Source organism: Myxocyprinus asiaticus, chromosome 28, assembly GCF_019703515.2.
Source record: "Myxocyprinus asiaticus isolate MX2 ecotype Aquarium Trade chromosome 28, UBuf_Myxa_2, whole genome shotgun sequence".
NCBI lineage: Eukaryota > Metazoa > Chordata > Actinopteri > Cypriniformes > Catostomidae > Myxocyprinus > Myxocyprinus asiaticus.
In genome coordinates this window covers 23,863,837-23,889,064 of record NC_059371.1, presented here as the reverse complement: position 1 = coordinate 23,889,064, position 25,228 = coordinate 23,863,837, and the positions used below count along the sequence as shown (strand labels likewise).

Sequence of the window (25,228 nt, the reverse complement as noted above, 5' to 3'; positions counted from 1 at the left end):
CATTGTCATTTTTTGGACCATGGTGGAAGAATACTTCATTTCCAGGAATGCTCTAACTTGCTCAATATATTAAACATTCAATAGATTCTTATTTTGAAGCTATTTTTATTAAGCTATCTGAAAACAATGTGGTGGACCATTTCTGGTGCTATACAGCAAAAATTTAATCTTTTGATGTTTAAGTGAAAAAAATAATAATAAAAAAAAAATATTCTACCTATTAAGTAATAAATAGGAATAAGGTAAAATAGGTGAAAAAAAATTGTAATAATTTGTCACAAAATGTGTCTTGGAATAATGAAATTGTGTAGTGTGACTATGTTGAATTTCAATTCAGTAAATTCTACTTCCTTTCATTCCAATTCAAATTCCACTTAAACTTCCGGTGGGGCGTGGTCAATTCAAGTCAAATTCCAACTCATTATTTGAAAGGGAGTTAATTTTGAAATTCAAAATTTTGCACAACCCTGCTGAAACCAGTTGGTTATATCAGGTTAAGGTGGTCAAATTATTTTTTTGGAACATATTTTTTAATGACTAGCTTGGACCAGGTAATGACCAGCGAGAAACCAGCTATCATTTTCTAAAAAAAAAAAAACAGCTTAGCCTAATCTGGATTTTTCCATCAGAGAAAAGCCTCACATACCTCACTTCTTCAGTTCCTTTGCAATAGGCCTGACATTATTACTTTTTATAGTGAAAAAGATAATAATCTTAATACTTTTATAAATAAAAATGTAAAACAAAATACATCCTAAAATGCAAAATAGAAGCTTTTTCACTAGTGGTCTCAGGCAAGAGCCCTAAAGTGGGTGATTATACGCTGTGGGTTTTGATGGGCCGCATAGGTCCCAGGCTGTTTTTTAGTCCCAGTCCATCTCTGTTCATGCCTGGCCTTGTGATGGATTGGCAGGTATGTTTCGGGTCTTTCAGCAGTTCTATTAGGAGGAAATCTGCCGATGACATGCAGACGCGTGCACTGCCAGACAAATTCTCTCTCAAAGGAAAAACAGTGGCCAGTTTTTTCATGTCCACAGAGGAAATGGGAATGGGCCTTAAAATGTAGACAAACTCCAGAAGACAAACACCAGAAATCGCTATAGAAACAGATATGAGGTCACTGAGATCCTATTTGGCCCTTATTCTGTTCCAATGGGGCCCTGAAAACATTCCTTTCAATACATTTCCAGAAGATGGGAAAGGACTGTGGCCTGCTCCATGTCTGCTTGATTTGTGCTGCAAATGCATTCTGCCTCCAAGATATTTGTCCTAATGCAGAAGAGGAGAGGGCCAAGAGACACCATGTATTTATGTCTGCAGTGCTCAGGAGAGGTGTTGTTGTGCATTAGTTAGAAAGAAATCCACTTTTGGATGTTTTTTTCTTCTTCTTTTTTTTTTTTTTTTTCTTTTGTCATTCATAATAAGTCATCATGCCTTTGTTTCTTCTTGAGGCAAGGAGTCAAGGACACTGTTGTTACAATGCGAAATACGAAAGCCATTTGTTTTTTTCATCCTATCTCTTTTAGACACACATTGCACCTCTGTTTTCAGGAACGTAAGACTGACTTTCATTTATACAGATATTTATTATATTGGCAAATACTTCTATTCAAAGTGACTTATAGTGCATTAATGGTACACATTTTATCAATTTGTGTATTCCCTAAGAATCAAACATTTTCTAGGGCCATGCCCTACTTATTCAGCAACAGGAACATTTTACAAGACTCTCAATATATCCTTTAAAGTGAGAGCTTGGTTAAATTGCAATTAAATGCTATGATTGGCCATTTCATATGGAGTCCTGTATAAGCAAATCATCTATCTATTCTTTGTGTCACAGTGGAGCTATATGTATAGGAACACCTCACATTACTCCACTGGCTCCTCCCTTGATTCTACAACACAAGAGACCTGAGTTAAGGGGAGAGGGATTGGAAAAGGGAGGGGGAGGGAGAAAGAGTGAGAGAGAGAATGAATGTAAGAGATATGTTCAAACTAAACAAGACTCAAATTCAGCGCCATCAGCGCACTGGTGATCATGTACAGTGGGAAATTAAAGCTCACACACGCAGAGTCTCAGGAATGGTGGGACATTTTTTTGGAATAAATTGCATGGCTCTATTTGGGCTACTCCAAGCAGCAAAGCTCTGAATTCATACGTACATGGACGTGGATGAAAGCTGTAAAACTGAAGTGCTGCAAAACTGAACACGCACATGTCATAGGGTGAAGAAATAACTTAGGGTCACTATTCATTAGCTGTAGCTGTTATGTCAACTAATCAATACAAGTTTGAGTTTGAGCTCTGGAGAATTGAGTGAGGCTCTTCAGAAAACACGTGGATTACAGCTGTGCAGATATCAGAGTAAGTTTGCGAATGTAAGTTGATATTACAAAAAAAGTTTGAAATGAAAGTTGATGTTACAATGAAATGTGCTTTCTACATATTTGTTGTCTTATGCTAAAGTGTATGTCTGCAGAAGTGCAGAAAGCATTTTCATTTATTTGTTATACTATAAATGACAAGTTAGTCTTTTGTATGGTGGTGAACACTGCGAGAGTCTATTAAAATGTGAATTAGTGTTCTTGATGTGCAAATGGAACATAGGTTTGATTCCCAAGTAATAGATGTATTTATAAAATTTAAACCTGATTACACAGTAAGTTGCTTTCACTTTGCTTTAACACGTCTACCAAATGCAGAAAAAGGTATCTGCAACACTGACAGGCCTGTAGTTTTAGTTCAGTTGACAAATGTTTTTTTTTTTTTATTTTTAATTTTTTAGTGAGTAGGACTCAAAAAGCACTTAAAATATCATGTTAGATGTTGTTAATGTAACATTGTAATTTTTATTTTAATTACTTTTTGTCTGACGTATTTATATTTTAGAGCAACACAATAAAGAGGGAACTACTCATAGAGTGAGAACCATGTGTTGAAAGAGGTAAGAGATATAAATATCTGTCATTACACATGCATGAATGCACACAGATTCACACAAACGCACACAAAGTTAAGCTAAATAATTGACAAATTTTATCAAATCTACAGATACACCTACTTTCTCAATAAACAAGAATATACTAGTTTGTGAGTGACTGCTTCAGTCTGTGAAAACAAAGCACAACTACTTTGACGTTTAGTGCAATATTAATGAGTTCCACACATGCACAGCTGTGATGTAGTCACTGTCTAGACTCTGTATGTAAAAATGCCCCATCATCAGCTTACCGCTTTAAAGAAATATTCCACGTTCAGTACAAATTAAGCTCAATTGACAGTATTTGTGGCATAATGTTGATTACCACAACAAATTATTCCAACTGTCCCTCTTATTCTTTAAAAAAAGAAGGAAAAATTAAGGTTACAGTGAGGCACGTACAATGAAAGTAAATGGGGGCAATTTTTGGAAGGGTTAAAGGCAGAAATGTGAAGCTTATAATTTTAAAAAAGCACTTACTAAAGAAATTCTTCTTTTAAAACTTGTGTATTATTTGAGCTGTAAAGTTGTTTAAATCCTTGTTTATTTGGATTACATGGTTTACAGCATTACATCGTCATAGCAACAAAGTTGTAAATTTGGAAATATCTTTACACAGAAAAGCAATTGCCTCACACTCAAATCATGTTAACACACATATTGTTTACATCTTGTGGCTATTCCTTTGAAACAGTGAGTATTTTAAGTATATAAAGGTACCTCTGAAAATTAATTAATTGCTATTTTTCAACATAGGGCCCACATACAGTAATTCATTTCCATGTTTAATAATGCTTTTATTTAAAATTGTAAAAATCATGTAAATAACACTGAAAAGAAAGGGGCTTTTGCCTCGAGGTCAGCCACCTTATAAAAAAATAATGCTTTTTACTTTTAGATAAAGATTGTGACTTGATGCCAGAGTTTATTTACAAAATCACATGTCCTCAGTATTTGCAGGGACCCCCTTTTAATATTTTCACAAACATTTGACCTACTCACTCATTGCTCCTCTCCCCAGCCTTTTAATAATAATAATAATAATAATAATAATAATAATAATAATAAGTTTAATTTATATAGCGCTTCTCCAATGCTCAAAGCACTTCACAAACAACAAGCATATACATCAAAACAAAACCAAACAACTCTGCAACACAGTAAATACATCAAACACCACAAAACAAGAGAGCCAGTGTCAATCATATAGTCCGGAGTGAAACTATTCTGTTAATCTGCACGTATCTGACATGACAGTACAGACAGAATGAACAGTAAAGGAAAAATGGCATGTCCAAGGTAGTTCCGCATGGAATGGGGCACCAAGCAACCCGTGTCACCCCACATCTCGCATGCCACAGAGCCAAGGTGAGTGCAAACTCCAAGACCTCAAATGGCAAATGGGAACACACACGACAGCCACCATGCCATGAAATCTCTCTGTCAGATATTCAGCCGTCCGCAGCAACCACGCTGAGAACACCGCCAGGTAAGCAGGTAATGAAGACAAAGACCAAAAGCGGTATTATTTTATTATAATAACTTATTATGTCCCCTATTATCTTTCTGAGAAAACTTCAATCCTGCAGGTGGGTCCTCAACATTATTTTCAGTCAGTTATATTTGCAACACTGAATGTGTTTATACTATTCTTATCAGGTATGTGAAGCTGTTGAAATCCAACACAGAGGTTTTGGACACGAGGTCATATAGAGGCCATAAGGAGTTTTTTTTTTTTTTTTTTTTTTTTTGCTGAGACCATTTATTATTGAAATTATAAAAAAAAATAATAATAATGCTAAATACTACGGAATTAAGTCACAATATCCTTTTTCAGTCTTAGTACCATGGCAGGCATCCATGACAGTGAAAATGAATTTGCATAAGCCCATTGGAGGCTAAAACTAATGAGACGAGATTTGGAAAGAAATTAAATTTTTAATGATGCATCCAACTGTTATGCAACCGATCCTGTTTTCTTGACAATCACCATCTTGAGCAATAATTATGACCGTATTTGCCATAGCATCTGAAATGTAGACCAATCACTGGAAGTCCATTTCATTTCCGGATACAATTAATTTGAGATTATGTTTGTGTAATGTTTGTTGCTGGCGCTGGCAATGACGAAGGCGATGATGATGAAGTAAAGAACCCAAGCGCAAATTTATTAACAAAAGTGAAATCCAAAACCCTAACTACAAATGTAAACAAAAAACATGAACTTGACTTTAACTTGACTTGACATAAACTTGAATACACAACCAGTTACATTCAATAATACCTGACCATGGACCATGGAAAACATGAGTGTTAAATACATGACATGGGAGAACACATGACAAAGATAACCAATAAACACAAAGAACACTAAACAAGATAACAAGTCAATCAACCAATGAAAAACAAGACACAAGAACATGGAGGGAATCATGAAATCACATGACAAGGGAACCACATGACATGAAACAGGAACTAGAAATTTCAAAATAAAAGACATGAAAAACATGAATCAATAAAATACACATGACATACCCCCCCCCCCCCACTAAGGGGCAGCTCCCGATGCCCCAAAACATGAACCAACACATAAAACATGGCATAAACTCAAAGTTCTGTAGGGAGCTGGGGGGGGGGGGGGTCTTGAAGCGTGGCTTGGCAGGACAAGGCGTGGAGCATTGGATCAGGGCAACATCTGTGGAAGGTGGAGCCATGAGAGACTCGAGGGGCAGAGCCTTGAGAGATTTGAGGTGTGGAGCCATGGAAGGCGGAGCTGTGAGAGACTTGAAGGGCGACACCATGGAACTTGGTGCCCAGAGAGTAGCCAACCACTTGAAGGACCATGGTGGAGCCGGAGGTTCGGAGAACCGAGGTAGCGCCCAAGGCTCGGAGGACTGAGGTGGAGCTGGGGGATTGGAGGACAGAGGCGGAGCCAGTGGGACTGAGGACCAAGGCAGAGCCGTAGGGAAGGAGGTCCCCGGTGAAGCCACAGGCTCAGATTGAAAAAGCATAGCTGTGGGATTGGAGAGCTCAGGTGGAGCCTGGTGACCGACTGACCAAGGTGGAGCTGGAGGGACAAGGGAGCCCGGGGAAGCCGCTTGGCCGAAGGACCACGGTGGAGCCAAAGGGACATAGAGCCAAGGTGAGACTGAGGGCTCGGAGAACCAAGGTGGAGTCCAGGGCTCTGAGGGTCAGGAACTCTGACTCGGTGGCCATGCCGTGGAACTCTGGCTCGCCGGCCATGGTGTTGAACTCTGGCTCGGTAGCCATGCCATGGAACTCTGGCTCGGCAGCAATGTCATGGAACTCTGGCTCGGCATCCGCCTCCCCAACAGTGAATGTGGAACCAATAATTTGCAGGGCGAGGTCGATATATTGAAAAGGAGTGGGCACGTAACCGGGTCGGGGTCTCAAGATCACGTGAGAGTGAGTCGGCCCGAACTCCAGGCATTTGCTGGTAACAAAGAGCGCCTGCAGGTCCCCCACCCTCTTGATGGAAGTGAGCACCACCAGGAGGGCTGTCTTCAGGGACAGAATGCTGAGCTCGGCCTGCTCCAGGGGCTCAAAGGGGGATCTCTGTAGGGCAGGTAGGACCACAGAGAGATCCCAAGAGGGGATCAGGCGCGGTCTAGGAGAATTCAACCTCCTCGCGCCTTTGAGGAATCTGTTGATCAGGTTGCGCTGTTGTGAGGGTTTCCTGTCCAGTGTATCATGGTGAGCTGCTATGGCAGCCACATACACTTTCAGGGTAGAGGGAGACAGCCGTCTCTCCAGCCCTTCCTGAAGGAAAGACAGCACAGACCCGACGGCGCATCTCTGTGGGTCTTCCCCACGGGAAGAACACCAGTTAGCGAAAAGACACCACTTCAAGGCATACAGCCGCCTCGTAGAGGAGGCCCAGGCCTGAGTGATCGTGTCTACCACTGCTGGCGGAAGACCTGCCATCCAGGAGCCAGATGTGGAGATTCCAGAGGTCCAGCCATGGGTGCTGGAGTGTGCCTTGTCCCTGAGTGAGAAGGTCCTACCTCAGGGGAATGCGCCAGGGAGGTGCTACTGTCAGGAGCACCAGATCCGAGAACCAAGTCCGGTTGGGCCAGTACGGTGCAATGAACAGGAATTGCTGCTCGTCCTCCCTGACTTTGCAAAGAGTCTGTGCAATGAGGCTCATAGGAGGAAACGCATACTTGCGTAACCCCCGAGGCCTGCTGTACACCAAGGCATCCTTGCCAAGGGGGGCCTCGGACAGGGAGTACCACAGGGGGCAGTGAGAGGAGTCTTGGGAGGCGAACAGGTCTACCTGTGCCTCCCCAAATCTCTCCCAAATCAGCTGGACTATGTGGGGGTGGAGTCTCCAATCCCCACAAAGCGTTATCTGCCATGAGAAGGCGTCCTCTGCACGGTTGAGGACACCCAAGGAGAGTGGCTGGCAGAGTCTTCAAGGTCTGCTGACTCCAGAGGAGGAGGCGGCGGGTGAGTTGTGACATGTGACGCGAGCGTACGCCGCCTTGGTGGTTTATGTACGCCACGATCACTGTGTTATCGGTTCGGACCAACACATGCTTGCCCTGAATCAATGGCCGGAGCCTCCTCAGGGCAAGCAATACCACCAGCAACTCCAAGCAGTTGATGTGCTATTGGAGTCGGGGTCCCATCCAGAGACCTGACACTGCCTGCCCACTGCACACGGCACCAAAGCCCAAGTTCGAGGCTTCCATCATGACCACGACGTGCCTTGAGACCTGCTCTAGGGGAACACCTGCCCGTAGAAACGCAAGGTCCGACCAAGGGCTGAACGTCTGATGGCACTGTGGCATGATGCGCACCTCGGGACTCGAGTCTGTAGCCAGTGCTGAAGCGGTCTCATATGCATCAACCCATGACCGAGACCAACTCCATACCAAGAAAAGAGATGCTGAAGCACAAGATCCCTGTGCGCACACAATATATCTCACGAGTGAGCTAGGATTAGCCAGTCATCGAGATAATTGAGAATGCTTATGCTTCCTCAGCGGGGCCAGGGCAGCCTCTGCAACCTTGGTAAAGACACGAGGAGACAAGGACAGACTGAAGGGGAGGACATTGTACTGGTATGCTCGTCCCTCGAAGGCAAACTGAAGAAAGGGTCTGTGTCGAGGAAGGATCGATACATGAAAGTACGCGTCCTTCAGGTCGATGGCCGCAAACCAATCCTGATGTTGTATTGACACCAGGATGCACTTCTGCGTTATCATCCTGAATGGAAGCCTGTGTAAGGCCTTGTTCAGGGCACGCAGGTCCAAGATTGGGTAGAACCCTCCCCCTCTCTTGGGCACGATAAAATAAGGGCTGTAGAAGCCCTTGCGCAACTCGGCTATGGGGACGGGCTCTATCGCCCGGAGGATGGAGGCACCCTCGCCCTGCACCATAAGGAGGATGCCACTGAACCAGGGCAGGCATCTGGCAAACTGGATTGCGTAGCCAAGGTGAATCGTCCTGATGAGCCACTGCAAGGGGCTGGAGAGCGCTAACCAGGCCTCCAGCCTCCGCAACAGCGGCAGCAGGGGGACGACTGGACTTACCGTGCCCGACAGGGTGGTTTGTGGCAAGGCAGAGCAGGCGCCCCACCTGGAAGACAGCCCAGGGGGGACGTGCTGCTCCGTAAGCCTGCAATGGTGGGCGGTGACTGGGGTGGGTGAGCAGTCCCAGAGACCAGCACACTTACCTGTTCACCGGCTGTCTCTCGACAGAGAACGAGGGAACGGGAGGTACTCGTGTTCGCCTGATTGGCCGGAAAGACTTCCAGCGCCTGGCTGTTGCGAGTGCGCTGGTCCAGGGAATGAGGAAACTGCTCTTTTATTGACCATGTGGGTGCCGAGGCCCAGAGGGCACTCTGTTATGTAATACTCACCACGCGCTGGCCCCGGGGCGATGGTGGGGCTGGAGAGATGCCCTGGGCCAGACCGGTCAGGAGAAGTTGCCTCATCCCTGGGCGGCCCATGTCAGGACTGCCTCAAAGCCCATCTGCAATTCTTGGGGGCCAGCTGACGGGCAGGTGGAGCCAACTTCCCGGGGAGGATCTTTTTCACTGAGGCCGGCGTGCGGGCTCCGATGGTACAGGAGCTGGGGCCGGCACCACAGGGGAACAGCTCTGGCGAAAAGCAGACGGGGTGCGGGACCTCGGTGGCCTAAAGGCGGCCAGGTCACACTGTGGCAGGATGTGTTTAATTGCCTCGGTCTGCTTCTTCACCGTCGAGAACTGATGGGCAAAATCCTCGACAGTGTCACCAAAAAGCCCCCCTTGGGAGATGGGCGCATCAAAAAAGTGGACTTTCTCAGCGTCACGTATCTCCGCAAGGTTGAGCCACAGGTGATGTTCTTGGACCACAAGAGTGGACATCGTCCGGCCCAGGGCGCGCACTGTGACCTTCATCGCATGTAAGGTGAGGTCGGTCGCAGTGCGCAGTTCCTGCATCAGCCCTGGGTCGGTCTTACCCTCGTGCGGATCTTTCAGCACCTTGGCCTGGTGGACCTGCAGGATGGCCATAGCATGCAGGGCGGAAGCGGCCTGACCCGCGGCGTTGTAAACCTTCATCATTAAAGAGGCACAGAACTTTCAGGCCTTGGAAAGGAACCTTGGTTGGTCATGCCAGGTGGCTGCACCCTGTGGGCATAAATGCACCGCTACAGCTCGCTCTACCTGGGGAAGCCCAACATATCCCTTAGCTGCTCCGCCGTCAAGGGTAGTCAGAGTGGATGAGCCCGTGAAGCGTGTACGGGCAGTAAAAGGTGCCTTCCACGACTTTGTTAGCTCCTCATGCACTTCCAGGAAGAAAGGCACCGGGGCTGGGCACAGCCGCGAGTTGCGCTCTGAGCCAAGAAACCAATCATCCAGCCGCAAACGCTCAGGGCAGGGTGGAGGGTTCCACTTCAGCACGATGTTCGCAGCCACCCGGGTAAGCACGACTGCCATCTCAGCATCCGCCTCATCCTGTGCTCTACCGCCCGTGGGCGGGAGCTCAGAAGATTCGTCTGCTTCCGATAGCAGAAGCCCACCCTCCGATGCTGAGACCGAAAGCTAATCCTCGTCGCGAGCCATGAATGACAAATTAAACCTGCCCTGAGGCAGACCGCCTGCATCACTCGACAGCTCATCCGGACAGAACGAGCGTGCTGGGGGATGGGAGGTCCGCGGGGGCTGAGCCGGCAGAAACGCTCCCGTGTCGACATCCAGATCGCCTGCGGTGCTTGCCGACCCGGCTGGCTGAGCGTCAGCCCAGGACAGACCGGGTTGGGGAGCAGCCACGGTGGCTCCTTGCTTCATGAAGAAGGAAGTGAGCCATGACCGCAACGTTCTCATGGGCATGTTCTCGCAATGAGAACACAACCCTTCCACGAAAGCTGCCTCGGCATGCTGGTGCCCCAGATTTCATGGGTATCCGGAGGGGAGTGATAACGGCCACATCCAGTAGCACAAACGCGGAAGGACATCTTTAAAAAGACACCAAGCGTTTGCACGCGCTCTTTTAGAGAAAATATACTCTTTTGAATATACTCTTTTAGCACCCGCAGACTCAGGCTGCCGAAGCACCCAGGGGAAGCACCACACTCGACCGTGCGAGGGTGACCGCTGATATGCACCATAAAAAATTCAGCAGCGTAGCAAGAGGTGAGAGGACAAACACACAAGTATTCGGCTCCAACGAAAACATCTGAATGAGTGATGCACGCCATCTCCTTTTATACCCGTATGTCCGGGGCGGAGAGTGGCATGCAAATTCCACTCGCCAATTCTCATTGGCCTTTTCTATTTTAAGCAAACATGATTGGAGCTCTCAAGCTCGAACCCCTAGTGTCACTACATCGATACAACGTCGAGTGAGTGACAGACATGGGAGAACATATGATAAAGATAACCAATAAACACAAAGAACTCTAAACAAGATAACAAGACAATCAACCAATGAAAAACAAGACACAAGAACATGGAGGGAAACATGAAATCACATGACAAGGGAACCACATGACATGAAACAGGAACTAGAAATTTCAAAATAAAAGACATGAAAAACATGAATAAATTTTTTTTTTTAAAAACACACGACAGTTTGGTAGTCAGAAATGTCTTGGGAACACAGAAAATTGTGTAGCAACAATAAAAGGAAAGTTTAGTAGATTATAGATGACTGTTCTGATCTTTTCCCCTCCTAAATAATCATTCTCCAGTATTCAGCCTTTATTCGCTTAATAGAATGAAAAGAGATGTTGCAAAAGTCACGGGGGGAGAAATGGATGTTATATAATCTCTTGTTAGGCGTCAGACTTTCATTAATCACTCAGAGCTTAGAAGTAAGGAAAAAACATGCCAAAGGAAAACATACTCTGAATACCTGCTTTAAACATGTTTTTTGGGAACAGGCAGACAGGATGGAATTAGACATTAAAGTAGCTTTTAGTTTTAGTTTTTCTAATGAAAAGTTTTGTTTTTAGATGACTACAAAATACACCAAATTAGACGGACTTTTAATCGTTGAGTGAAAAAATAATAATAGTATAAATACAATAAATGCTTTTTTAAAATTTTTTTTAACAAAAATGATATTATTTTGGACTCTTTTGGGGCATGTGAATAAGTTCAGAAGAAAAAAACATTTTTATAGTCTTGGTTATTGTAACTGTTACTGCAAATATTTGAGATCACTTAAAATTATCATCAATACTTTGTTACATTGAGTGGATTCTATAAACTAATAAAACAAAACAAAAAAAGTTTACACCAATTTACAATTCAAAGTAAAAAGAAAATAATACAGTACTTAAGATAATGGCTCCATGGACTAATCATATACCATGCTTTCAATATCAAAATTATTTTCCTTTACTACATGTTCCCTTCATACTCTAAATTACAGCATAAACCAGACTTGATTATTTGTCATTCAGCAGATGCTTCTTCTACAAAGAAACTCACAGCAGCACACTTATTTCATGGCCAACCCCACTGGAGCAACCTGGGTGAAGTGTCCGAGTACATCCTCACACAAATACCTTTGCTGTATAAACCATGTTTAAAACAATTTCAAGTGTTCTGCATTAAAGTAGCTTGCAAAAGCAAAGTGCCTTTCTGTATCATCAGCCATATTTGGCCTATAGGTCAACAGTGCATTCCTCAGAGGAACGGGTTCAAGGAAAGGTAGAAAATGACAAAGCAAGGGTAAATTGTACAGCTCATGCATCAGCTGCATTAGGGGATGACCTCAAAGACTGGTGTGACAGGGACAGTTGCATTATTTATGACTGGACCTGGAAAGCCACGCACCAAACGACATCATAAAAAACTCATTCTGTAAACAGCTTAAGAGTTACGCTATTTTCACAATCACAGGTCTATATTTGCTGATATAGAATGTAGTATAGAAAGTTGTAGATGTAGTATTTATGAGTTGGTGCATGTCAGTGTTTTCCAACCTTTTTTTTTTATTTGTCTTATACAGCCCCTTAGTTACATTAATAATTCTCAAGTACCTCATCATAGACAACAAAACAGAAATTTGTTCCATTTAACACATATTATACAGCACATCATTTAGCATTATCATTAATATAATTAGTCACTTTTAAACAAACAAAAACAGTTCATATGGTGGCTGCAAAACAGACTTACCAAGCAGCACAAACACTTTATTCTCACTTTATCTCCACGTACATTTTTTTAACTTACATATTGATATTACACACATAATTTTGTTTAATTTCCTTAAAAAGGAACTTAATCCTGGGAGTAATCATTATTTGCCATTTAATTTATTAGTAGCTATATTAGTTGTTTTTAAAAGGGATATTATTTACTTTCTTCTGTGGATCACAAAGATGTGAGGCAGAATGACAGCCTCAGTCACCATAAACTTTCAATGCATGAAGAAAGATGCTTTTTTAGTAAATGGTGACTGACACTGACATACTGTACCACTTTTCATACTTCCTTTCCCTTTTGTGTTCTATGGAAGAAATTACTGCGGGTATAGAACAACATTAGGGTGATTAAATGATGACAGAATTTTTGGGAGAACTATCCATTTAAGTAGTTATAATCTATTTTATAAGGCATAATTTCTGCTTTATAGGTTGTAATAAATAATAATAATTTTTTTTTTTTTTTTTTAATCCTAAAACCAGGTACCTCCTGGGATGCCCTGGTCAGGAATCACTGACATGTATGACCTTCATATGATGTCTTGAGGTTACTTGGTGTTATGTTTCTTATTTTACTCATGGCTGGGTAGTGAACCTGATCCTGCCCAAAAAAGATAGTTGAAGATATTGTACCAACACAAAAGCCCACATAATTACACACAGAGATATGTGTAGCCTCGCAAGTCGGAGAGAAAGAATAAGAAAAGGAGAAAGTAAGGGAGAGACAGTATGTGCAAAATGTCATGCATCACTGGATACAAGCATAACACCTTTGACAAATCACAAATGTAATTGCTCTCAGGCCTGGAATTTTCTACTTAAAGCACCCTTTCTTGTCATTCTCATATTTAGGCAGTCGTTGCACATTTTTATTCTGTGTGAGTTCTCATCTCATGGCCTGATTGCTCCTATTGCTCACCCTCCCTCCTCTTCCTCACTGTTTATTTTACTAGGTCAAAGCTCAATGCTACTACTCTTTCTCAAACTGTCAGTTTCATATGTGCAACTGATATTTTTTGTTTGAATTATTTATTTGCAAGGCCAAGAAAATAAACCACATTTTATTAGGATCAAGGAGCAATTGATAACAGAAGGACAGAAGCAATAGAAAACAGTAAAAGAATGAGCAATGGAAAAACACAGGGCAGAAATATATGAAGTCAATAAGGGTTGAGGGAGAGATTAATGTGGAGTGAAGGTGGTGGACTAAGCTGGGCGGGATAGTAGGAGTCAAATCAAGTCAGGGAAAATATGGAAAAGAAAACAAAAAAGAGAGGGTCTGTATCAGGGATAGTAGGAAAAAGGCTTACTGGTCAATCTAAAAAAATGAACTGTTTCCTTGGGAATTTAAACAAATCAAAGAGGAACCAGTGGAAGAGGAACCAGATTTGTTTGCTTGCTTTTTGTGAGTCTGTGAAATTGTTAAACCAACTGAGTGGTAACAGTGGATCAACTCATAAAACAGGATTAACTGGGGTTAATGATCAGTTAGTACGTTTACATGTGCAGTTATAATCGAACTTCCACGTGTTTTTGCATTATCGAGCTACAGTATTAATTTATCTGTCCAAGTATACATGACACTATCTGCAACTGAATAGGGGAACAAAGGACGTCAACTGAGGAAGTGACGTAGATGTTTTCCGGTTAACATTTTGCGTCATAGTAGCACGTCGAAGAGGTCAGCTACAGCGAGACCCACACAACCGGCACAACAACACAGGAAACTTTACAGCCATGTACATTTCTTACATTCTTTATGCAATGATTTTGGTGCAGATCAGTGGCCTGTAGCACAAAGCTAGTTGAACAAACTCAGAGTTTCAGAGTAAGTTTCAAGTTGACAAAACCAGATAGAGCCAAACCAGTTTAGATCAGTTCTGGCCATCTCAAGATGCTCACCACAAATGTTCTCTGTTAACTCCTTTTGATCCTGAGTTCGTGGTTAACACTGAAGCTTGTGCACATGAATGAGTGATGTTTGCCAAGAACAGCCAATGGCTGAAGCTTAAAGATAGTCGGTGTGATTTACTTATCACAAAACATTCAGCGTGATTTATGTCTCCACTGAAGATCAAGAGATTATTATGAAAATATGAAGAATTTAAACATTTACACAACAAGAAACACAGCTGCTGCCATGAAAAAAAAATATACATAACTGAATATAATGTGTAATTTAATATGTACAGGTTCACAGTAAGAACATACAGGCAGTATAAAAATCTATATATTTGTTTAAAAGGTTTTTTTTTTAATTAAAAAACTTTTATATTCATTTAAATTAAAAGCCAAATATAATTTAATCTATAATGTCTTGTTCAATGTGAAACTGTGTTTTCTTAATGGCATGAATCGCACTGAAGGCCTAGACTTAAAATGCACGGGCTGCCACTGGTTTCATGCATATTTGATTTTAATTATAATTTTGTTTACTTTTTATATGACAATGATTTACAATGGCCACATGATGATGAATGTAAAATGTGGGTCTTGAAGCAAAACCAGTTGAGAACCAGTGATCTATATCAGCCCACCTTTTTGAAATCATGCTATTCTTGCAGGCATGGAGACCTTTTCAGGGAAGGGAGGTAGATCTGTCCATGAAGCTGTTGGATGGACCAACTTCACCTCCTCTTCATCCTCTGGGCATGCTGGATTCAACAGTACTTTCAGAGCAGGGTCATACTTTTGGTTGGTATCTCAGAACAGCTCAATAAACCCGACTCTGCCACCTACTCTGCCAAGACAACGGGACATGGCTCTTGCTCATGCAGAGATTGGAGTTCTGGGTCTAGTTCTTGCTCTCACGACACTTGGGAACAGTTTTGTACTATGGGTTCTGCTAAGGAGACGCAAATATAATGCACCCATGCACCTATTCATGGTTAATCTGTGTGTGGCAGACCTTGTGGTGGCATTTTTTCAGGTGAGCTTCACAACACAACTTAAAGCGTATCATTGTATCATGCCTTCTATGTGACAATTCATCAGTGTTGCCATGTTTGCTTATCATAAGCAACTTTGAGCTTCTTTTTCATGAAGTCACTTATAGATAAAAAGAGTAAAGTTGTGCATTTTTTTTTATTTTTTAGATTATTTCCAGACTACAGTCACGTATTTGGGCTTGCTAGTGCTTGGCTTCTACAGTAAGAAAAAAAAAAAAAAAAAGGGGGTGGGGGGGGGGGGGTGCTTATTATTATTTTGTAGAAAAAATTGTCAAGGTGTGCACATCCAAAACCCAAGTTGGGCTCAGGTGCAGAACAAAAAACAAAACAAAACTGATTGAAACTTTGCATTTTTGTAATAATGTTTGGAGCTTTAACTTCAATGTGCGGACATCAACCCCTTTTTTATGCTTATTATTATTTTGTCACTTATTAAGACTTATTTTATTGAGGCTAGTCACTTATTGTGGGCTTGTTTTATCGGCCCAGTTTGCTTGTTTTTGTAGCATGATCTGGCAACACTGCAATCCATCATAGTATTCAAAATAGTGTAATGCCTGTCAACAGCAATATAATATACCATTTTGCAGGTCCTCCCTCAGCTTGTATGGGATATCACAGAGAGATTTCAAGGTCCTGATGTACTGTGCCGCTCAGTGAAATACCTCCAGATTGTGGGAATGTTTGCATCCTCTTACATGATTGTTGCAATGACAGTGGACCGCCATAATGCCATCTGCTGCCCTCTGCAGGCTTACAAAGGAGGGGCCATTTCACGCTGGAATAAGCCCATCATGGTGGCCTGGGGGCTAGCGCTTGTTCTTAGTGTGCCACAGGTACACATCAGAGGGTAGAATAAACATGAGATCAAAACTGACTTTCTTAATGCATGTACCTGGTCATATTGTGAGAAATACATCAATGCACATTATTCCAAATATTTTTTGTCTTCGTAATCTTAAATCAAAATGTAATAACTTACTCTTCCCCTTAAACAAATTTCCTTTAACCCTGACATCAATGTTTAAAAGTGCGGGCTATTGGATAATGTTAAACAAAAGCCAAAAAGCAATTTAGGCCTTGAAAAGTCACATTTAGATCTGGATTAATTCTGGTTTGGAACACCTACTTTTCACAATTTATTCGTTCCCTCTCAGTAAAATCAAGTCCTATCCTATATTTTTCCTGTTTAATATACTGTGTCAATCAGAAATACATGTATGTCAAATTACAGAAGTGAAATGGGCTGGGAACTGGGTTTTATTTTAACTTTTTTAAAGAATTTTCTTTCATTGAATACTCCTTTAATGGTTGAGGCTTAAGTTTAACCTACTGAGACCCCTGCGTGACTGCTGTGTGCATTTTTCCCTTCCCTTTTTGATTTGTAACTAGTAGCACCTAATAAACAAGCCAAAAAAAAAAAAGAGTTTTCTGAAAAATCGATGTCCACATATGGGGACAGCAGGACTAAGTTGTGAAAAATTTAAGTAATTTAAAGATATATATATAGTCATTTTTTCATCAAATAGTGTATTATGTATCCAGGAGTGTTGGTTATTCATGTTTTTGAGATGTTATAGACATTACAGCTGATATTCCATAAGGCTGAATTCATAATTCTGATTAAAAGTAATGGCCAGCATCATCCAATCACGGCCAACCATGTTAAAATAAAATGTTGCATTATAAAATTCTGAATCTATGTACTGATTATCATTGTCCCATGTCTTCCGAACATGCTGAGTGGTCCAAACCAAGGTTACAATAGTTTTGAATTTTTAATTTAGTTATTATTTCTATTTAATTTTCAGTTTTTCACTCCAATTTAGTTTTCATTTTGTTTGTTAGTTTTTTTGTTAGTTTTAGTTTAGTTTTAGTTTTTCAGTACATTTAGTTTTTATTTTTGTTTTAGTATTTATATTAAAGGATGTTGGAGAATGGGGAAAACTGGCATTTGCTTAATGTACAGTTGTGCTCAAAAGTTTGCATACCCTTGAAGAATTGGTAATATATGTACCATTTTTAAAGAAAACATGAGTGAGCAGGCAAAACACATTTCTTTTATTTCTTATGGGATTCATATTCAACTGTAGGTTATAACAGAATGGCACAATCATAAAACAAAACATGGCAACAATGACAAAAATGAAATGACTCCTGTTCAAAAGTCTGCATCTGCATCAATGACAGCGTGCAGTCTTATGTAATAGTTGTCTATGAGGCCCTAAATTCTTGCTGGTGGTATAGCTGCCCATTCGTCCTGGCAAAATGCCTCCAGGTCATGCAAAGTCTTTGGTCGTCTTGCATAAACTGCACGTTTGAGATCTCCCCAGAGTGGCTCGATTATATTAAGGTCAGGAAACTGTGATGGCCACTCCAGAACCTTCAACTTTTTCTGCTGTAACCACTGGAGGGTCAACTAGGCCTTGTGCTTAGGGTCATTGTTGTGCTGGAAAATCCAAGAGCTTCCATGCACAGCTTTCATGGAGAAGAATGCAAATTGTCTGCCAGTATTTTCTGATAGCATGCTGCATTCATCTTGCCATCAATTTTCACAAGATAATATAAAGGCCCCTGCCTTTAGAGCTCACTCACCCCCAAAACATCAGTGAGCCACCACCATGCTTCACAGTGGGGATGGTATTCTTTTCACTATAGGCCTTGTTGACCCCTCTCCAAACATAGCGCTTATGGTTGTGACCATAAAGCTCTATTTTGGTCTCGTCACTTCAAATTACAGTGTGCCAGAAGCTGTGAGGTGTGTCAAGGTGTTGTCAGGCATATTGTAACAGGGTGTTTTTGTGGCATTGGCTTCTTTCTGGCAACTTGACCATGCAGCTAATTTTTGATCAAGTATCGTCGTATTGTGCTCCTTGAAACAATCACACCATCTTTTTCCAGAGCAGCCTGTATTTCTCCTGAGGTTACCTGTGGGTTTTTCTGTGTATCCCGAACAATGTTTCTGGCAGCTGTGGCTGAAATCTTTCTTGGTCTACCTGACCTTGGCTTGGTATCAAGAGATCCCCGAATTTTCCACTTCTTAATAAGTGATTGAACAGTACTGACTGGCATTTTCAAGGCTTTGGATATCTTTTTATATCCTTTTTCATCTTTATAAAGTTCCATTACCTTGTTACGCAGGTCTTTTGACAGTTCTTTTCTGCTCCCCATGGCTCAGTATCTAGCCTGCTCAGTGCATCCACGTGAGAGCTAACAAACTCATTGACTATTTATACACAGGCTCTAATTGCAATTTAAAAAGCCACAGGTGTGGGAAATTAAGCTTTAATTGCCATTTAAACCTGTGTGTGTCACCTTGTGTGTCTGTAACAAGGCCAAACATTCAAGGGTATGTAAACTTTTGATCAGGGCCATCTGGGTGATTTCTGTTATCATTATGATTTAAAAAGGAGCCAAACAACTATGTGATGATAAATGGCTTCATATGATCACTATCCTTAAATAAAAGACTTATATTTTCAAAATCAATGCCATAATTTCACAATTTCTGCCAGGGTATGCAAACTTTTGAGCACAACTGTAGGTCGTATTGCTGGACTCCCCAATGTCCAATTTGTAAATAATATTATTGCAGGTGGCCTCCAAGTAGGATTTTGCTTATGGCCCCCATATCCATAGAAACAGCACTGCTGAAAGTACACTTATGCAATCAACTCGATTCTCTGCAACAGAAATGTAAACTGCACTGGGTAGGGGAGGAGGCTATTGTCATAGTTATATTATGTTGCGTAGGGTAGTCAAAGAAAGAAAAGCCACCATCTCCATGTAGTTCATTCCATTATCTACAGCAGGGGTGCTCACACTTCTATGGAATGAGATCTACTTTGTCATGTTAATGACAAGATCTACCATACACAATATATATACATTGTCACAATACCAACATTTCTGTAGTTGTTAGTGAAATTTGATAATTCTTGATACCAGATTATCACAACAAATAATAACACAAACTATTTTGTTATGTAAGAATTGTACTGAAATAATTATTCAAGACTACTAAACAGTCAGTAATAAAATAAAAATAGAGCAATGAATAGAAATAAATTAAAAGTAATAAAAGAAAAAATACAAAATTAAGAAAACAGTGGTTTTGTTAACAGCTTTTCTCTCAATTTGGAATGCCCAATTCCCACTACTCAGTAGGTCCTCGAGGTGGTGCAGTTACTCAATCTGGGTGTCGGAGGACAAATCTCAGTTGCCTCCGCTTCTGAGACAGTCAATCCGTGCATCTTATCACGTGGCTCATTGTACATGACACTGTGGAGACACCGTATGTGGAAGCTCATGCTATTCTCCGCGGGACACAAACAAATTACCACGTGCCCCATTGAGAGCGAGAACCACTAATCGCAACCACGAAGAGGTTTCCGCATGTGACTCTACCCTCCCAAGCAACCAGGCCAATTTGGTTGCTTAGGAGACCTGGCTGGAGTCACTCGAACTCGTGACTCCAGGGGTGGTAGTCAGCGCCAATAATTGCTGAGCTACCCAGGCCCCCGCTTTAAATTATATTAACAGCAGTATCAAGTATTTCAGTAATGGATTCAGAATGAAATGCTAAATAAAACTACTTCTGGTCTTCACTGTATAATACATTAATACTTTTTTAAAGCTAATAAAGTTATCCAGCCAAGAACAGTGAGTGAATGACTGAACCTCCAGTGTGCTGTCTGTCTTCACTGGTCTCAGAACAGTTTGAAATGTACCTTATTTTCAACCTAACTCCATATACATTCTCTGAAAGCAACATTTTCCAGCTTTTGGATACGTCCATTGATTCTCAATGTGATAATGCACAGTTAATGTAAGATTTTTATGGAAAATTAGTCATATTGTCCACATACGTATGTGGACATTTTGTTTAACAGCATGCCATTTTGCGATAAATCAATGCACTTTTTAAAATTGCAAATCGGATGGAACTACTCTACTCTTTTGACTCAAACATGTTTTAATGTGAAAACTTAAGCTGGCTTTTTACCAGATGTAGCTTTGTTGCCATTTCTCCAAAAGACAAACTCGGCTGAGATTGGCACCTTGTTGTTTTCTCACATGACTCGATGCGCTAAAAGTTTAACCCTTTAATGACAGCCTAGAGTCTACTGAACTGAGATCAGTTGGATTTAAAAAATGTAATTAAGCATAGCCTAAAGCAAAGCCAAAACATAATGTCCATGCAATTGGATGCGGGGTCTCACGAGGATAATGGAGTTACAAATCTTCACAGAATCACATGCCACTGTCGTCAAGATGTATTCATTCCTTTTTTATATTGCTGATTTTACTGATACTGTGTTTCCTATCCCATGCTGTCTTCTCCACAGGTGTTTATTTTCTCCAGGTCAGAGGTTGCCCCAGGAGTGTTCGAGTGTTGGGGGCGCTTTGCTGAGCCCTGGGGACTGAAGGCTTATGTCACCTGGATGACTCTATCTGTGTTTGTGCTTCCTACCTTGATCATCACCATCTGTCAGGTACTGCTGGTGTCTGTGGATTCCATCTCTGATGTAACAAGTCTCTTTTGTTTCTTATGGAATTCAGTTTGCTTTGGCATTATTGAAGACTCTAGTTGGAAGTTCTGTCTGTTAGTTCCGTCTGCCGATTGCAATAGTAGGCCTGCATCTTTACTGTCTTGGATTTCCTTTTTGCATGGTTCCTTGGCTTTTAATTCTGCAAAAAATTTATTTTATAATTGCAACATGCATCATCACAGCATTTATCAGAGGACAATCTTGAGGTTATGCTTCCTATTCGTTCAGTGTCTGAATATTTGAAATAATTTAAACCTGAAAATACCTTCTCTGTTGGGCTTATATAATGAAAAATATATCCATCAAAGTGCCCTTTTTTGCTTGGCGTGACAGTAACTCTTTTCTTACAAAAATCAGAGACGCAATTTAGGATAATCCTCCTATTTCCAACTGCAGATACTGTACCTCTGAAAGCCAGGCCCGGTTCTACAGGGGTGCTTGAGGGAGCTAAAAAATCTGCAAATGTGATGCCTATTAAGAGCATTGAAATAAAAACATGCACAATGAGTCAATGTATTAGGCCAACAAATAGTACAATTAATCTTGTCTACTTTGCTATTGCAAATTCTTAAGAGCTCAGATTGTAGCGTATGGCCATGAATGCGTTTTCAGTGTCGAGGTGATGTTCCCTCTGCTGCGCTCAAAATCCATGAACCACAATTTTATGTACTGCATACCGGTATGCAAAAAGCATACCAGCAAAAAGATACCAGCAGAAACTGAGAGGCGAGAGGCCAAAAAGTCTGTGAATATCTAGATGCTTGTCTTCTAGAGGACGAGTTTTAAGAGTGGTGAGCTGAAAAACTGTATTCAACATGTTTCTGAGATTCAGAGAAACACCACAGTGGGATGAGCTCCTCTAATAGTCTATTCAAATAAGTGGTCGACAGATATGGGCTTTTCAGTGGTCTATTTATAAACCATTACAATGAATATGGTAATAATATAATTAATAAAAAAAACGTATTCATATTTTTTGAATTACAAAGCAAGAATTACATAGAAATTGCTATAATTTAATAATAATAATAATAAAATACTTAATTATTAGATCAAAATGTGTTATGGAAATGGACTTAATTAAAATGTGATTGATCATTTATTTTGCTCTCCCGTATGTTGTAGTTCCTATACTTGTAAAACACTAAACAATTAAGACAAGGAAGTTTCAAGAAGATTTAAATTTGCTCAGTGCTAAAGGATAATTTCGAGAATCGGTGATAATCTGGGGGTACTTCAGCAAGGCTGGAATTGGGCAGATTCGTCTTTGTGAAGAATGCATGAATCAAGCCATGCACAAGGTTTTCCTGGAAGAAAACTTGCTTCCTACTGCTCCGACAATGTTCCCCAACTCTGAGGATTGGATTTTCCAGCAGGACAATGTTCTATGTCACACAGCCAGGTCAATCAAGGTGTGGATGGAGGACCACCGGATCAAGACCCTGTCATGGCCAGCCCAATCTCCAGACCTGAACCCATTGAAAACTTCTGGAATGTTATCAAGAGGAAGATGGATGGCCAAAATCCATCAAACAAAGCCGAGCTGCTTGAAATTTTGCACCAGGAATGGCATAAAGTCACTCAACAGCAATGTGAAAGACTGGTAGAGAGCATGCCAAGACACATGAAAGCTGTGATTGAAAATCAGGGTTATTCCACCAAATATTGATTTCTGAACTCTTCCTAAATTAAAACATTAGTATTGTGTTGTTTAAAAATGAATATGAACTTGTTTTCTTTGCATTATTCGAAGTCTGAAAACACTGCATCACACTGAAAACACTACTTTTTTTGTTATTTTGACCAGTTGTCATTTTCTGCAAATAAATTCTCTAAATGACAATTTTATAGTATTTGGAATTTGGGAGAAATGTTGTCAGTACTTGTAGCGACAGTCATTAAGGAGGACATGGGAGGCAGGTTGCTCCACTCACAGGTAAGGCTTTTAATGACCACACTGATCTCTTCAGCTTCACAATAATAAATTCTCAGCTTCACAATAATAATCTCTTCAGCGTCACAAATATAATCAGCTTCACAGTAATAACTTTGGGGACCCAGGCTCTCTCTCTCATCTGCTGGCGGTGTGGCTCTTTTATGCCGCTCTCCCCATGCTCACTGTAATTAGAGACAGGTGTTAGACATAATCTAGCTCAGGTGCAAGCGCCCTTACCACTTTCTCTCTCTCTCCGGACGGATGCTTGACCACGCCCCCGCTGCCACAGTACTTTATAGAATTAAACAAAAATGTTCATTTTACTCAAATACATACCTATAAATAGTAAATCCAGAGAAACTTAATTTTTTCCAGAGCTGTATATATTTCAGTATATGCTAAATACTTAGATAGTAAATATCTAACTTTTAAGTCATGAATTTTCTGTATCATAATCAAAACGAATGTGCACTGTGCAGTTAAAAATTTTATTTAATAGGGGGTCACGTGACGCCATGCAAGGAGCAGACGTGTGAGCGACGAGCTCTGCGCACTTTGCTAAATTTTTAATTATTTTCATGATACATTCTGGTGAAATTTGATACACCCAGTTACACATTTTCTCTTTGATGAAAACATGGCAAAGATGTCAAAATCCTTGGGCTCTGGAGACATTAAAAGACACTTACGTGTTCAGGATGAAAGCCCCGACAGGCCTGTGGACCGGGAACTCGATTTGGATGGGGCGGTGGGAGAAGGAATCCAGTGTCAGTTGTCCAACATGTTGGTGATGCTGACGAAGATTCTTGCTGACTTGGAGGATCTTGCTGTAGTAGGTCGATCGATTACGGCAATGGAAATAAAATTCTCTGAGTTAGTTACAAGAGTGACTGATGTTGAAAAACAAATCAGTTTTCTGGAATCTTCGGAGAGGGAATTAACTGCTAATCCACCCGTGACCAAAGTTGATTTGGAACATCTCCTTGAAAAGCTTGAAGATCTTGAGAATAGAAGCTGCAGGAATAATGTTCGAATTGTTGGAATTCCTGAGCATGAGGAGGGCAGAGATATGGTGAAATTCCTAGATTAGTTTTTCCCAAGTCTGCTCGACATATCAGGCCACAAACTGGAAATCGAGCGATCTCACAGCGTCCCAGCTCACAGATTTGCTGAGGGAGATAGGCCTCGATCAATCCTGGCCAGATTTCTGAGATCATCCGATAAAGATCTTGTGTTGCGCCAGGCGAGGAGCAAAGTGAAGCTTTCTTGGAAGAACCATAATATTTTTTTGTTCCCGGACTTTGCAAGTTCGACAAGAGAGAAATGCGATCGGTTCAAGGAAAGTAAAAAACTCTTACATCAGCGAAAGATCTCATTTGCTCTGATGTTTCCAGCCAAACTGAGAATAGAAAAGAAGGTCGGTCGCAAAGTATTTATATGTCCCAATAAGGTAATGCCTTTTATAGAATAAATGGCTGAGTAAACCATTGGATGTTTCTCATGTGAGTGGGTCGACTCGCTGTACTTACTCTTGAGGAAGCTGGACGACATTTTGTTTTTTTTTGCGTTGGCTCCGCCGTGCGGCTGGAGCTTGTTTTGTGAATAACACTTTTCCTTAAAGAAACTTTTGCATTGACGGAAGATTACTTTTGCATTGAAGTTCCTGGACAGATTGAGAATAAACACTATGGATGACCGCAAAATATCTACATGCTCACACAAAGGATGTCTTTTATAAAGTTGACGGATTGTTTAAGTCATGGTATATACTGTACGTTTACAGGCCTCCGAGTGAATTGACTCGATCACCCGGGGAACCGGGATGCCGGTTTTGTTTCTTTTTGTGTTGGCTCCGCCTAGCGGCTGGAGCTTGTTCAATTGAATAACACTCCTTTGGAACAGCTGTGGATTAATCTGTTCGTTCTTCGTGCTTATTCCTCCTGCTGGCTGTAGTTTGTTTTGAGTTTTTTTATGGGACATTGAATGATTACGTCATCCGCTGAACTCATAACAGCTGGCTCACTGAAAATTTGTTTGTCTGTCCGAGGAATCTGAACAGTTTTATATCAGCTGGAATTTGTTTTGTGGAAGATCACACCACAAAAGACAGTTCTGTGAATTAATCTACACATTTTTTGT

At 41.3% G+C, this 25,228-nt stretch overlaps 1 protein-coding gene across 5 annotated transcripts in view; it reads left to right on the top strand.

Moving 5' to 3' along the window:
• The window catches only part of LOC127419532 (vasopressin V2 receptor-like), an 81,114-nt gene that overhangs the window by 36,036 nt on the left and 19,850 nt on the right, over positions 1–25,228 (top strand). The window contains exons 1-5 of one of the 5 annotated variants that reach the window (XM_051661006.1): positions 2,064–2,382; positions 2,894–2,948; positions 15,218–15,582; positions 16,192–16,437; positions 20,950–21,096. The exons of the other annotated variants lie outside the window; for them this stretch is intronic. Of the exons in view, the coding sequence (XP_051516966.1) occupies positions 15,220–15,582; positions 16,192–16,437; positions 20,950–21,096 (756 nt within the window). The 5' untranslated portion in view covers positions 2,064–2,382; positions 2,894–2,948; positions 15,218–15,219. Of the gene's footprint in view, positions 1–2,063; positions 2,383–2,893; positions 2,949–15,217; positions 15,583–16,191; positions 16,438–20,949; positions 21,097–25,228 lie in introns of those variants that run through there. 5 annotated transcript variants of the gene reach the window in all.